This window comes from Lingula anatina, chromosome 2 (genome assembly GCF_051362555.1).
Source record: "Lingula anatina isolate TDL-2025a chromosome 2, LinAna3.0, whole genome shotgun sequence".
NCBI lineage: Eukaryota > Metazoa > Brachiopoda > Lingulata > Lingulida > Lingulidae > Lingula > Lingula anatina.
In genome coordinates this window covers 3,781,594-3,795,314 of record NC_141768.1, presented here as the reverse complement: position 1 = coordinate 3,795,314, position 13,721 = coordinate 3,781,594, and the positions used below count along the sequence as shown (strand labels likewise).

The 13,721-nt window shown below is 35.1% G+C and overlaps 1 protein-coding gene across 1 annotated transcript; it reads left to right on the top strand.

The window, feature by feature from the left end:
* The first annotated feature begins 1,222 nt into the window (after positions 1 to 1,222).
* LOC106160400 (uncharacterized) lies at positions 1,223 to 12,999 on the top strand. Its single transcript, XM_013536991.3, has 8 exons — positions 1,223 to 1,400; positions 4,111 to 4,313; positions 6,043 to 6,300; positions 7,453 to 7,718; positions 9,448 to 9,529; positions 9,947 to 10,172; positions 10,424 to 10,593; positions 11,028 to 12,999. The coding sequence occupies exons 2-8, from the start codon at positions 4,112 to 4,114 to the stop codon at positions 11,288 to 11,290; spliced, it is 1,467 nt and encodes a 488-aa protein (XP_013392445.2). The 5' UTR covers positions 1,223 to 1,400; position 4,111; the 3' UTR covers positions 11,291 to 12,999.
* Positions 13,000 to 13,721: the final 722 nt, after the last annotated feature.

Below are 13,721 nucleotides of genomic sequence, written 5' to 3'. Positions count from 1 at the left end.
AAACTTATTGATCACGAACGAGTCCAAGATATATATATATTGAGGGTTGGGGGGGGGGGGGGGGGTTACCATGTAGGCCCAGGAGTGTTATGAGTGCCCTTAGTTCATAGAGGGAAATGAAACTGGACCCCCCATCCCCGTTTTTAATGACGGAGAGGGGTGGGGGGGGGGGGGCATTTCACAGGTACATATGGTGCCAAAACTGCATGTCATGCATTGGGTTTGGAGGCCTAGGCACCGCCTGAAGATTTGCGACACAGAAACGTTCTAAACTAAGTTTGCGCCAAGAAGGAAAAAAAGACACAATCTTGAAGCTCCTCCCTTACGAATAAGTCTTATAGGAACCTATAAGATCCTATAGAATCGCATAAGAATTAAGCCCAATTTCCTATAGGATCCCATAGGACTTTTTCATTAGGGCTGTTGTGCCACTTTTTTTTTTTTTTTTTTTTAATTAAAGATCAGCGAAATTAAAGGGTATTTTTGAGCAGATTTCACGTAAGAATAATTTTTGTAATTGGCGTAAAAAGTTTATAAAACTTTCACAGCTTGCCGTAGGAGCCATTTTCCATATAAAAGACACAAAACCAAAGAACGCGCTCTCTGCAAGTTCACAACATGTGCGTCATAACTTTTACGCTAAAAACAGAAAAACTGTGATGATTCCATAAAACAACTGCTGGAGCAAGTGAGCATACTATGACTTCATCATTAATGATCGTCAAAATAATGTAGATATGCTTTTTGCAGGAAATATCCCGATAAAAACAGCCAGAAAATATTTTTGAAAATATATTATTTCATCATCGTATTTCATTCGTTTCATTTGTTGTACACTTAAAAAGGGACGTCTGTAGACGCATGTAGCTCTTGGTATCGCTATTTGTGCTATCCAGAGTAACAAATATCGCATTATTAAGCGTCACTGAAGAAATGGGTCAGCATATTTTGTGAACACCCTTGGGTAGAAAAACTGACGTCTGTTTTCATCTTTTATATTGTAATATGACACCACTAAGTCTGTCAAAAAATCTGTTTCAACGAAAAGCATTAAGACAGGAGAAACTTGTCCTCGTTGACTCCATGTGATTGGCCAGTCCTGAATCAAAGTTCAGGGCGGCATTATAAAGTTCTCTTTTCATCGATTTTATTTCTTTTGTCAGTTTTGTATGCTATTTTTATCCAGTGGGTGCCCCTTTACCACTGCGTCGCTGGTAACTAAGCGACTCTGAAGCGAGGCCGTTCATTGTAAGGTCCCAGTGCCATACACAAACATACTGTAGGTTCCTGTTGCTAATGGGCCTTACATTAGGGACGTGAGGTTTCAGTGAATTTCGCCTTGGTGGTGGCAGTCATTGAATCAGTTGGACAGCAGATAGCTAGGCGTTATCAACCTAGAGGTATGTATGTCATTTTCAGTCTTTTTAATGAAGATATAACTTATTCACCAAGGGCTTGATTAAGAGCTAAATCGGAAAGTGTTACAGAGATCGAGTAAATACAGTAGCATTGAAAGTCTCCCGCGTCAATATTTGTACGTTTGCCCTTAGTACACGATAATAAACCGAGAGCAAACCGCGCAATCAAAATGAAAATTAGAAACAATTTTAGGTATCAAAAGTTTATAAAATGTGTATAATTTTAATTTAGAGTATATCACCAAAGCAATTTGATTTTTAAAATGGTCCGTGAGGTATATAGCACCGGTATGCTTGCTGTAAATTTCTATATAGATTGTACATGAAGAAGCTAATAGTTTCTCAATTATTTGAGCTTACATCCTCATATCTTAGTAACTGTTAAGACAGTTAAGCTTGGGCCTAAGAAGAAAACTATAAAATAACTTTGAAATTGATTCCCAAATTTGTTAAAAAATACTTTAATGCAGATATTATACTGTTCCCTAAAATGGTCGAGATCCTTTAATCATTTTTCAGACTCATTACTTGACTACGGTCCATATATTTGAATAGTTTCAAATGCCTTTTAATGACTATCACATTTTTTCACAGCTGGTATCTTAAATTGAAAACATACTTGTGTAATTTTTTTTTTTTGCTTCAACCATCTGCCTCTAAAACTTACTTAATGAAAGCTCAAAAGCAAATTTGTTTATTGTAATGATTAAAAAATGATTTTTATATTTAATGGGGTTGACATTAATTAACATAGGTGTACGTCTGATTTAATACTTTCACAGTGTTTCTCTCTGTTTTAAAAACTCCTTGTATATGTACATCTCACAGATCTTTCAAAGAGGGTATAATTTATCACCAAGGAGCTGTCACTATATATCCCTTACCTTTACTTTATATATTTATGATAAGTTATCCTAGCCCTACCACGCAATATGGTGCTTTATCTTTGTTGAGAATATGGTATCACATATTTATCAACTTAATAACATCATTTATGTAACAGTTGTTGATGATGAAGCACAGAGATTATTAGGCAGAAGCTTAAAGATGTGTGCTTTATCATGTGTGTAAAACATTTGTGTAGTGTCAACTTCACATTTTCTGTCCATCCAAAAAAAAGAAGTTTTTTTTCAAATTTTCAAATTGGTCTAAATTTGCCCAAGATCCTACCTAAATTCTTTGCCGTCTCTGAACATATAGGGTTTGATACGTAATGTCCTATATCAGTGGTGTCTTGCAAATGCTCAAAGGTTTGAAACTATTTTTGTCATATTTATCTTATAAATTTTAAAAATGTAATTTCATGCTTTAAATTCTCTTGTTTTACCTTTACAGTAAACTTAAACAGATAAGTGTGTGCATACGTTCATGTGTGCCTGCATGTCTCTCCTGCTCACCACGAGATTCAGACCTAGTGAAGAATAATCTTCTTAACCAGCCTCTTCATGTAGTTTCCAATTAAGAGGAAAATTTCAGTCAGTATTCCAAAACTTAAGGTCTTCCACTCATAACCAACATGTGATTGAATCATTAACAAACTGCTAGTGAAAGCAGTCAAATAGAAAACTTATCAATGAAAAAGAGGAACAAGGTAATAAATTACCATCAATATTATTGCGTCTGTTTGTCTACCTTGTTGACATTCCATAGATACTGTCAGCAGAGCATGATGCACAATATATCTGCTACCATTTTTTCCTATACGTTTGCTCACAGCAAACAAGTGCCCAAAATTGATCGTTCAAGTTTTGTTTCAGTTTGCCGCCTTATTATTTAGTCACAGCTATAAGACGTGCTTATGAACACCAATGGGAGAATTAAGCCATAAAAATCAATTTCTATTGATGGGACCTTAGCTTTTTTCATTGCTCATAACAATAGAAGCTTTTAACACTGATTTGTCAATTCACACTTACAAGAGAAACTTTCCTGGATTCAATGAATTATGAATGAGTGATTTTGTATGGTTGTTATCCCTGGTGAAAATTCAAAGATAACAATTAAATGTGTTTGTATATGGCCCTGGATATATATGATGATATATATGAATTAGCAACAGGAAAAGGCATGAATAGAACTAAATACACATTAAAATACACATTTTAGGGTAAATTTTCTGCATAGTATTGTGTTAATTAACAAATTTACAATCGCTTACTTTTTTATAAATGATAAAATAGTGCAATAATGCTGATATGTCTGGCAATTTGGACATTTTTGATATCTAGGTTCATATAAGCAGGTAAATTTAATTTCAATTGGCTGAAAGAAAAAAAATAGCAATTGATTGCTGTTTGTTACAAATACCAGATTTGTATTAATATTAGACCACATTCAGATAAACCCATCATACTAGCTGTATTGATCCAACTCTGCGGGGGAATTCTCACTAATGTACATGTACACTCAGTGTAATCAGCTTAATTGTCTGACATGTCTCCGCAAGTGAGAGAGCTTCCACACATGATAGTTAATAAGCCCCTTGCTGGTTGAGAAGGTGAGTCAGACAGTTAAGCTGAAAATCCCTGCACAGTTGGATCGATCCAGCTAGTATGATGGGTTTATCTGAATGCTCCCTTAGAGATAAATTATTATCAATGTTTTGAATGTAAACTATTTACAGTACAGTCAATACATTTTTTTAATACTGTCAGTTTTGATTTATGAATACCTCTTTTTACATTTTATTCAGCATGGCTACAACTGAGGTCTTTCGACCTTCAAATACGCCATTGCATGTGCGTCCAAAAACACAACAAGAAGGAGCATTTCAGCATGCAGACAAGCAGCATAAACGTCCAGCCACCCAGAGCGGCTATCGCTTTGGCCAGCTCAGCCATAATTCTTTCTTCACCAGACATAATCCACACCCGCGGCGAGTGAGACACTTGAAAGGTGAGACACTTAAGCCTAGCTGTTGCCTTTATCTGTTGGGACTATATTCTGAATTACTTATTAAGAGAACTAATTTTTTCTGTAGGTTGTTTAGTTTTATTTTTCATCTAAATATTCAATGAGTCATAATTTTAGTGCGTAATTAGTACTTAATGTTTGAGTTGACGTAGACCATGGAAACGTGAATGCTTGTTTTTAGCAGAGTAATTATTCATGATCAGAAAACTACACTTATTTAAATGTTATAACCAGTTCAAAGCAATTTCTCAGTTTAGCCTAATAGGCCAAATTATAAATGTAAACAAATTGACCTTGCAATTCCTTCACTTAAGATTTTATAAAGTCAGCCAGACAAATTCTGTTGTTGTCATGCTGTTGTTTAGCAAAGAAATCTTATCCTAATTCCATTCTAAGTTCAATTGGGAGACATATATTTGTTTATCAGATTTGATTTATTCCAAATCATGAAGTATTAGCCTTATAGCCTTAATATCCCTTATTATGATAATCTATAAGGTGCCTTCTGTTGAGAAAAGTAACTGTTGCCTTGACGATTGAAAGATGTAAGATAATCAAATATGTGCTTTACCTCCAAGCATTTTACACGCTGCACTTTGAGATAAATTTGACGCTGTTTGCGGAGGCCTCGCCAAACATCTCAAGTAGCTGAGTAATTTTAACTTGGGTGACAAACGGGTAAATAGAAACTTCTAAGTCCTGACTAAAATAACAATTTCTATTTGGTTGAATTCTGCAAAATCAACATTCTATTTACTATTCCTGATCCTTGTGACATGGACCGACATTTGTGATGTAACAGGGGCTTTTAATTATGACACTTCTTGAAGAGCATTAGAAAGAAAGTATGGTAAATAATTCATTGATTCAATATAAGACTATGTACACAGGAGCAGCCAGTCTATTTATCCTTTAGATTAATGTAAGAAAAATATGTAGTGGGCTAAATGGGCAGTTGTCCTTTGTACCTGCACAATAAGCACCTGCTTTAAGTGTAAATAATACCTCTGACCGTTTCACCTGTGCTTTTAGACCCTTGAGATTCTCCTTATTAATACAGTAATAATATTTCCCCAACAAAAGGAAGCATTAGCCCTTCAACAGAGAACACTTATGTTAAAAGAAGTAAATAGCAACTCTAAAGTGATTTCTCATAAATAAGGGCTGAGGGGCAGTTTTTTATGAGAAGAACTTAAATGTGAAAATGGAATAGAATTCAAACCCAGGCATTTTATCTTACAAACTTAATAAGTTATAGAAAGGCAAATCTCTTAGAAAACACGTGAGGCTTAATGTGTCATTTGATCCGGTCTCTATGGAGGCTATCTGCTTAGCAACGAGCTGCCCAAGCCACACCTAACCTCAGACCTTTTGTGTGATACACTCTGATTGTGTTTAAAAAATGAATGAGCTGATTTTTAAACTTGATTATTGTATGTGACAAAAAAAAAATTGTAAGGAATCAAATTGGGGATAATAAAGGAAATTTGTCAGTAAGCCTAAGTCCTTCACCAAAAAGAGAATTGCTTCTTTTTATATTCCCAAAGAGTAACTATGTCCATGACAAGTTATTTCCATTTTTTTCATCTGTAATTTGAATTTTTTTTTTTTTTTTTTTGAGGGGGGTGGGGGGTTAATTGCATAATAAAATTCACGTGGTCAAAGGTTTTCTTTCATTTTAATGTACATATGAATGTCATTTTTTTTACAGGTTTACTAGATATGCCAATCTGTTCAGTGAATGATGATGGTTTCTTTGCCAGCCCCAGATATTCTCTCTTCTACAATTCACCCAACTCTTACAATGATGCAAAGAGCATGCAGCGAGGCCTAGGGGTGACTCTCCCAGTGAATGCAATTAACGTGAACTCAACTCTTCACCCTATCAACACCATCACAGGCCTCCAACACTTTACTGGGCTAAACAGTTACCCCTTTAGAGAAAAGGCTGTCCCAAAAGTAGGAATGGGTAAGTTTTATATTATTTGATAATTTTTTTTTTTTATTACTCCATTTGAAGGTTATTGTATAAAGTATGTGGGGGTAAGAGGCAGTTGATGGGCCTTTTGGCTTGAAGCTAGAATAAGTGAAAAAAAATCATGACTGAACTTTAGATATAAATTTCAGCCATGAAAGCAGTTTTGAGAAAATGTTATCTCAAGCTGACTAATTATTGTTGTTACATCTTTAAGAAGAATACACAACAAAACCTTGCTATGATTGTCAAATATTATGAGGCCATAGTAACTTTTCATCTTCAAAAGAGGTTTGAAATATATTCTATGCACTTATACGATGTCCACCTGAAATGAATAAGAGTAAATGAAGCATAATTATTGTAAGGGCACTGGCTATTTGATTGAAGGAATTGAGATCAAATAAACAAACTGATTTGTTTGTTGGCAGGTTAAAAGCAACATGAAACCATATGTGTGTGCCTCATTGAATCAAATGCTGAATTTTAACTTGGCTAACCCTAAAATAAAGAAATAATATTTTTGGAATAGAGATTATTCTTTCATTGAGAACAATCATTGTAAATTTGATACCAAATGTAGTGAAGTCACATAATATTACATAAACATTGTTTTCAAAGAGAACACTGTTTTGATTATTTCAATTAGAGCCATGAACAGGTGTGATAATTGTTTGAGAATACTTTGATACTTGTAATCTGACACTTTTGCTTTGTTTGTTGGAAATCCAATCATAAATGCAAACTTTGAAATGGAAGTCCTTATGCTTGTTTAAAACCAAAGTCCATATTTTTTTTCATATAATGATTGTAGTGGTATGATATATGTCACCATTATTTCAAAGCTATTTCTTTTTTTATGTCTGATTTTTATCTTTATAGAGGCATGTAAATATGGATGAAGAAGAGCACTCCTCTTCATTAACCTGTACACAGCTTTTTTTAAAATTATTTTTGATTCAACTTATTTCATTGATTGATTGATTGCCTGCAATAAATATTCTTAAAATTTGATTTTGTTATTGTTAAACAAATCATCCTTTCTTTCTTTCTTTCTTTTTTTAAATTTTGATTAATAGCACATCAAATGATGTATCTTAATAGTAAAAACATGTTAAAGAGATACGACATAAAATTTGGTTTTAGTACCCCAGACGGAAGCTTGGAGGGACGAGCTTAAGATGCTGACGGAATTAGCCCAGTATAACCCATCAGAGGACAGGAGGCTGAAACCAGAGGAGAAGAAAGTGGAAGAGATGACACGACCCAAGACACAGTACTCCAGTGAAACCGGTCGTCTTATCCCTCCCCCATCCCGTGCAATGACAAGACAAGGCTCAAGACAGAACAAGAGGCAGCAATTCTTCAGTCAGTATGAACATATTGCACCTGAACCAGACATGGAAACTATGGTAAGTCACAGTGAATTGAATAATCTAATATATATATATATATATATATATATATATATATATATATATATATATATATATATATATCAATTCTAGTTTTAATTTAAAATCTTGAATTGTTGTTGAAAGTCTAAGGGACCGTTCACAATTAATTTTGTCGATATAGATAATATGCACTCTACAGGGACTCTTGCTGAATGCAATCAGATGAACCCACTAACACACCTCTTGTTTCCAATGGAGTCATATAATCACCAGCTTTTCTATGTTCTACTCAACACCAGGAGGAGTGTCGGTGTGCATTAGCTGGATCGACAAAATTCATGTGAACAGTCCATAAGGTTTGAGTTAAGTTAATAAAAATTCAAATGAGAAAAAAACTGGTATTATGTTGGTTTACAAAAGTATTTTCAAAACTAATTTTCTAGAAAAAAAATAAGCCAAATGAGTTGGAAGCACTTTGTGTAGATATTCAAGTTTAAAGTTTTAAAGAAATTCAATTGCCTGTTAAACTCTCCTAGAATCCATCAACATAGAATAAAACAAAATACCCCCTGCAATATCATGCCAAATAAATTCTGGTTTCTATTATACTTTTTATTGTTAACATGGCATGTTTGATTAGCGGGCTCACAATTAATTCCAAAGAATATTGTGAACTGGGCCTGTGATAAAACACATTAAGCCAGCAGTAGTCAAATCACTCATTCAAATAGATGACAAAGTGATTTCAAGCACAAAATGGCAACAGTGTGCAAACTCTCCATGTTTACTCTTATTGATTCACGGTACAGATGAACAGTGTTATAATGGAAAATAAATTGACATAAGACCACACGTAGAAGCATAGCTGAACAACTAATATTTAATAACATCTACAGCATTTGAACATATATACCTTGGGAACTTGGGATTAGGGTTGTATCAAGGCAGCAGCTTTTTATTGATTCCAAATGGGAAAAAATACTTTGAACAAGTTTAGAATGCTTTTCAAAAACTTTTTGAAAATTAAAATGACAATCGTGAAAATATTCATGATTGATGGTTTGTTTGTGTCATAATCATATCTGTGATTCAAATTTACATGCTATAGAATAATGTGTGATGACCCAACTTTTTCTATTTAATTTTAAAACTTAAACAACCAAAATAACTATTTTTATTCACACTGTTCCTAACTGAATCTTGGGTTTGATTATTGACAGATTTTAGCATTAGCTAAAGATATTAATTAATAGGGCATATTGCTTTGTTTTATGGTTGTGGAAATATTAGTTTAATGGGAGTCACTTCCTATTGCCTGAAATAGTTGAAGAACGTGTCAATACTCAGCGCTTGAGTCTTCGAATAATAAGCTACTTCTGTTCAAAACCACATTACATCCAAAAGTGTATAACAGTAATCTTAAAAGTTGGGGTTTGTCATATAGTGAGTGAAAGATAAAGGGCAGGTGCATCAGGCCCGTAGCCAGGGGGGGTTCGGGGGGCTTTGAAAGAACCGCCCTTTTTGCTGGGAAAAGGTCCACTTTGGATAAAATTTGATCTAGGCACAAGGTTTTATGGTAAAAGGTCCACTTTTTCAGAAAACGAACCCCCCATTTGAAATTGCTGGCTATGGGCCTGTGCATGTTAAAGAATAACTGATTGGTAAGAACAGATGGGAAGAGTATCAAGGAGGGAGAAGAACATCCTGCAGTGTACTTAAAGGTTTTTTCTCCTCTCTTTCCCAGGTATTCCAAATGTTGGCTCAGATTTTGCAGACTGATGATCCCAATGCTGTACAAGCATGGCTGGTTTCTTCAGGAGAAAGAGGTACATCTATTTACTTATTTATTGAAAATTATTTATTGAAGGTAAAAACATTGGAAATATATGATTTATATTCCCAAAACCCCACAGACATACATGGACCATTCAGTATATCACAATGTTGTTATTTAAGTAGAATCCTCATGTTGTATCTCCAGACACGCACACGCACATACTGTTTGCCAGTCAGTTGGGATAATGTCTTAATGACGCAATGATGCACACTGCATGTAGTTTAGCTGCTGTAACACAGGGTTAAAGATTTGCCCTATTTTATTCCATTTCAAGTCTACGGTCTCCCAGAATCAAGTATCCATTTCCTTATTTAGACAATTTTTTAACTTTTAAAAAACATGAATTTGAAAATAGCTCCTTTTCTCTTTTTAACACTAAATCTTATGACTCTCTGTTCTTCCACAGAAAAAGCCTTGGTGTTAGATATGATAAGAGCTGCTATCACATCGCGGGAAGAGTACTACAACAAAGCAGGCAATCCCCAGGAGTACGTAGAGCCTAGCAGAGTGGGAACAGCCATGGACAGAATTGCCACAGCCTCCGCGGAGAGGGTACAGACGGCCATGTTGGGAATCACCGAGGCCACACAGACTGGAGCCTCATTAGAAGGATCAGCTCAAATTATTAATAGGTGAGTTAAAGAAACTGGATGGAGATTTGTGGGTGTGGAAAGTTGTTTTTCCCATTTTTCCCATATTAAAGAACTTAGGAGGGAGGGAGGACAAAGAAAGCAGGATATATCAAAATGTGTGTTATAAGATGATGTTGGCAGTATAATACATGAACAAACACTTTATGGAATATAAAATCATGCATTTGAATTCAAGATGTATCTGACATCAAAAAGAGATAGATTCACAAGTTTGCATCTTTTTCTTCCAGACTTAATCTAGAAGGTGACAAACCTGTGGAGGAGCATAGTCTAGCAGGGGACATTGATGCTGCAGGTAGCCAGGACAGGAACTGGACAGCTCGGTATTCATGGACACCAGAGAGGGAGGCCAAGAAAGCACCTGCATTTCTTCCAGAGATCAACCAGAAAGGAGGCGAAGGTAAAGATTTACTTCCATTTAACCTGAGCTTCAAATCTGATGCATGCCAGCCTTTTTCATTTTCAAATCTCCATGTCTGTAGGCAGTTGTCATTAGTAAGAGCTCATGCACAAGTGGAAATTAGACAATGAAGAAGTTAACATGCACTGGATCTGGTATTGTTACCCCTTTGTTAAAACTCATTTTAAGAAGCCAACATTCACTCAGGGTTAGTTGAAGAAGTCCCCAGACAGACATAATCATCGATTCAGTAAAATAATGATGTGCTGCAGTGTTTGTTTAACAGTGGGCCAGTTGCCATTACAAATTCTCTCTAAATCTTGAAAACATCTTGAATTGGCAGTTGCTCTGCTTTTTGAATAGTGCATATTACCTTTTAATGAGTGAGTTGGGTTATCCTTATGCTTAACTACATCTCTTTTTTAAATTTACAGAAGTCGTTTCCCCTGTTTTCCGAGTGAAGAATTCTCCAAGAAAATCCCCAAGGAAGGAATCTCCACGTGAAGCGATGCCCCCCATCCCCAAATCACCTGTCAAGGTGGCCACTCCAAGGAGCCCAAGGAAGGACAGTCCTAAGCTCCGTTACACCACTCCAACAAAAGATGAGGCACAGGCAGCGGCAGAGAAAGCGGCAAAAATTAGGTCCATTTTGTTAGAGCAGGAACAAGCATGGCAGCAGGAGAAGTCTATACCTTGAAACCGTTCAGAGTATTAAAATATTTAAGCAAACTGCAAACACAGGTTGAGAAAAAAAGGAATATGTGTACTATCCAACATATAATTTTTTTAGTGAAGGGGAAGAGCATTCATAGTAATTTATAAATACTTCTTAAAGGAGGTTCACCACGTTTGTCATCCATTCAACCTTCCGTCATTTCTTAATTGTGATATTGATAGATCTTTTTGAACCAATATCATTTTTCGTGGAATGTTTTGAACAAGTTTTCCACTCGACCTTCTTTTTATTTATGAAGGCTGGATGCTTCCATCAGAAATTGTACACAAATGAGGCAAGTCCAGTGGACCTCTTGCTACAGTTTTGCAGTTTGAAGGCATTATTAATTATATAGATACTGGGAGTACCACCCAGAATCTCTTGATTAAGAGCAACATGTGATACCGTTTCTTCCACCCATGTTTCTATGGCATCCATGGTGGGGACTCTCCTCAAACAGAGGGTAGTGACTCTTTTGATGTCAAATAGTAAAAGGAATGAACTTCAAAATACCAAATTTGCTCCTTAACTAAACGCATAATATGTATTAATACTTTTACACCTATGGACTTCAGAACTTTAATTTTCTCTTTAATAAAGGCTAATTTTTGGTAGCTGAAATTTTGACAAATATTATCAGATGTGCCTAAATGTCTTTATGAACAGACATGAACTATGGAATTAAATAACAACTTTGCAGAAAAAGAGAAACTGAACAACAATTTTGAATAGAAATGATTCGATAATTTTAGATGTTGTTATTGTTATTAAAAATTAAGTCTGCGCATTTTATGTTTGATATGTTAAGATGTCAAGTGAACATATTTCAATCTTCGTATGGACTTCCTCATTCTACTAACCTCCTGCTATCAATCTGCAAAAGGCAGTTGTAGGTAAGCAGGGTCAAAGACAGCCAAATATTTTTATCTTAAAGATAACACTTGACTTTCAGTCTTTAGTCATTTTGCAAGAAAATGACCCCTGCAAAGCTAACAGTGTGGGATGAAATATCCAGTTCTGTATTTGGAAGTGTCATGCTGAGGTTCCCAGGTTTCTATTTTGTAAACTTATTTTGTATATTACGTCTGCATAATATAATGTTCAGGTGACCTTCATGTGAAAAAATAACCTTGCTTATTTGGTTCTGTGACTGTGTGTGTTACTTCTGGCTTAAATATGCTTATAAGTAGATAGAAAGAATGCACTGCACAATTTAAACATTAAAAACTGAAAATCAAAATTAGAAACTCACATTTTAATGTCAAAATTTTAATATTGATCATTTTTTAGTTGAATGATAAGAAAATCAGTAACATTGTATTACTAATGTGAATTATAAAATGCATGTTTTATTTATGGAGGAAAAAGAAAATTAAAGAAAAATTCATCCATTTATGCTTGCTCTCTCTTTCAGAAAATCATTTCAAAGCAAACATTAAATTAATTTAGAATTTTACAAGACTGTGAATGCAATGCTTACCTTATTTTGTTTACTGCATAAGTTCTGCAATCTAGGTGCAGGGGTTTCAAGATGCTAGCAGTCTTTGCATATGCCAAGTGTCATAATTTTCTTTCACACCTGTACCTGTTCATTGCTCAATTAGATTGTGTGATATAAGTGTACTGTGTATCTATCCATATTGTGATATATGATAAATGACTTTATATGGAATAAACTTTTCCTCACTGTATCTTTTTTTTGTATTTTGTTTTGCAAAAAAAAGGGATATATAAAACATATTTATGACTCTATTATTCCTTTTCCCATTTCACTTATGCCCAATTCCCATAGACACCACTGGTCTACGTGGATTGACCCAACTCTGCAGGGACTCTCGATGAACTGAATGACACCTGAAGTTGAATACTGAAAAGCTGGTGATTATACAAGTATGTTGGGAACAAGATGTCATAATGTTTAGCCGATTGCACTCAGCAAGTGTCCCTACAGAGTTAGTTCTAAAAACAACTAGTACAAAAGTTTTATATGAACACACCCTAACTCACAGGCCTTTATGATGGCCATAAGCTGGAAGAAATGAAAAGCTGCATGACTGGGTCCCCAAATGTAAGCTGTGTCAACAGTAAGAATCACTGGTAACTATAAGAAGCATTCATTGCACTGTGGCACAATAGAGAATCAAGAGACTGCAGCTTGCATTGAGGACCATTAAATGTCCTCTAGTATGTCAGGTTAGGTTGCTTGAAGCCAAAAATTATAGAGCTACAAGTCTAATGAATGATTACAAGGAAGTTCATGATGAGAGCGGAATATTGTTTTTTTTTTTTTCTTTCTGGTTTAAGGGACCACTTCCAAACTCTATCATAATAACTGTGGATCTATCTATCTCAGAGGGGATTATCGCTAAATTGCAGTCAACTTAAGCAGCTAAGATGTCTGGCCCTGGAGGGA

Coding starts and splice junctions, on each gene's coding strand:
- LOC106160400 (XM_013536991.3), top strand. CDS start 4,112: ATGGCTACAACTGAGGTCTTTCGACCTTCAAATACGCCATTGCATGTG. Junction 7,719..9,447: donor AACCAGACATGGAAACTATG/GTAAGTCACAGT, acceptor TCTCTTTCCCAG/GTATTCCAAATGTTGGCTCA. Junction 10,173..10,423: donor TCAGCTCAAATTATTAATAG/GTGAGTTAAAGA, acceptor TTTTTCTTCCAG/ACTTAATCTAGAAGGTGACA.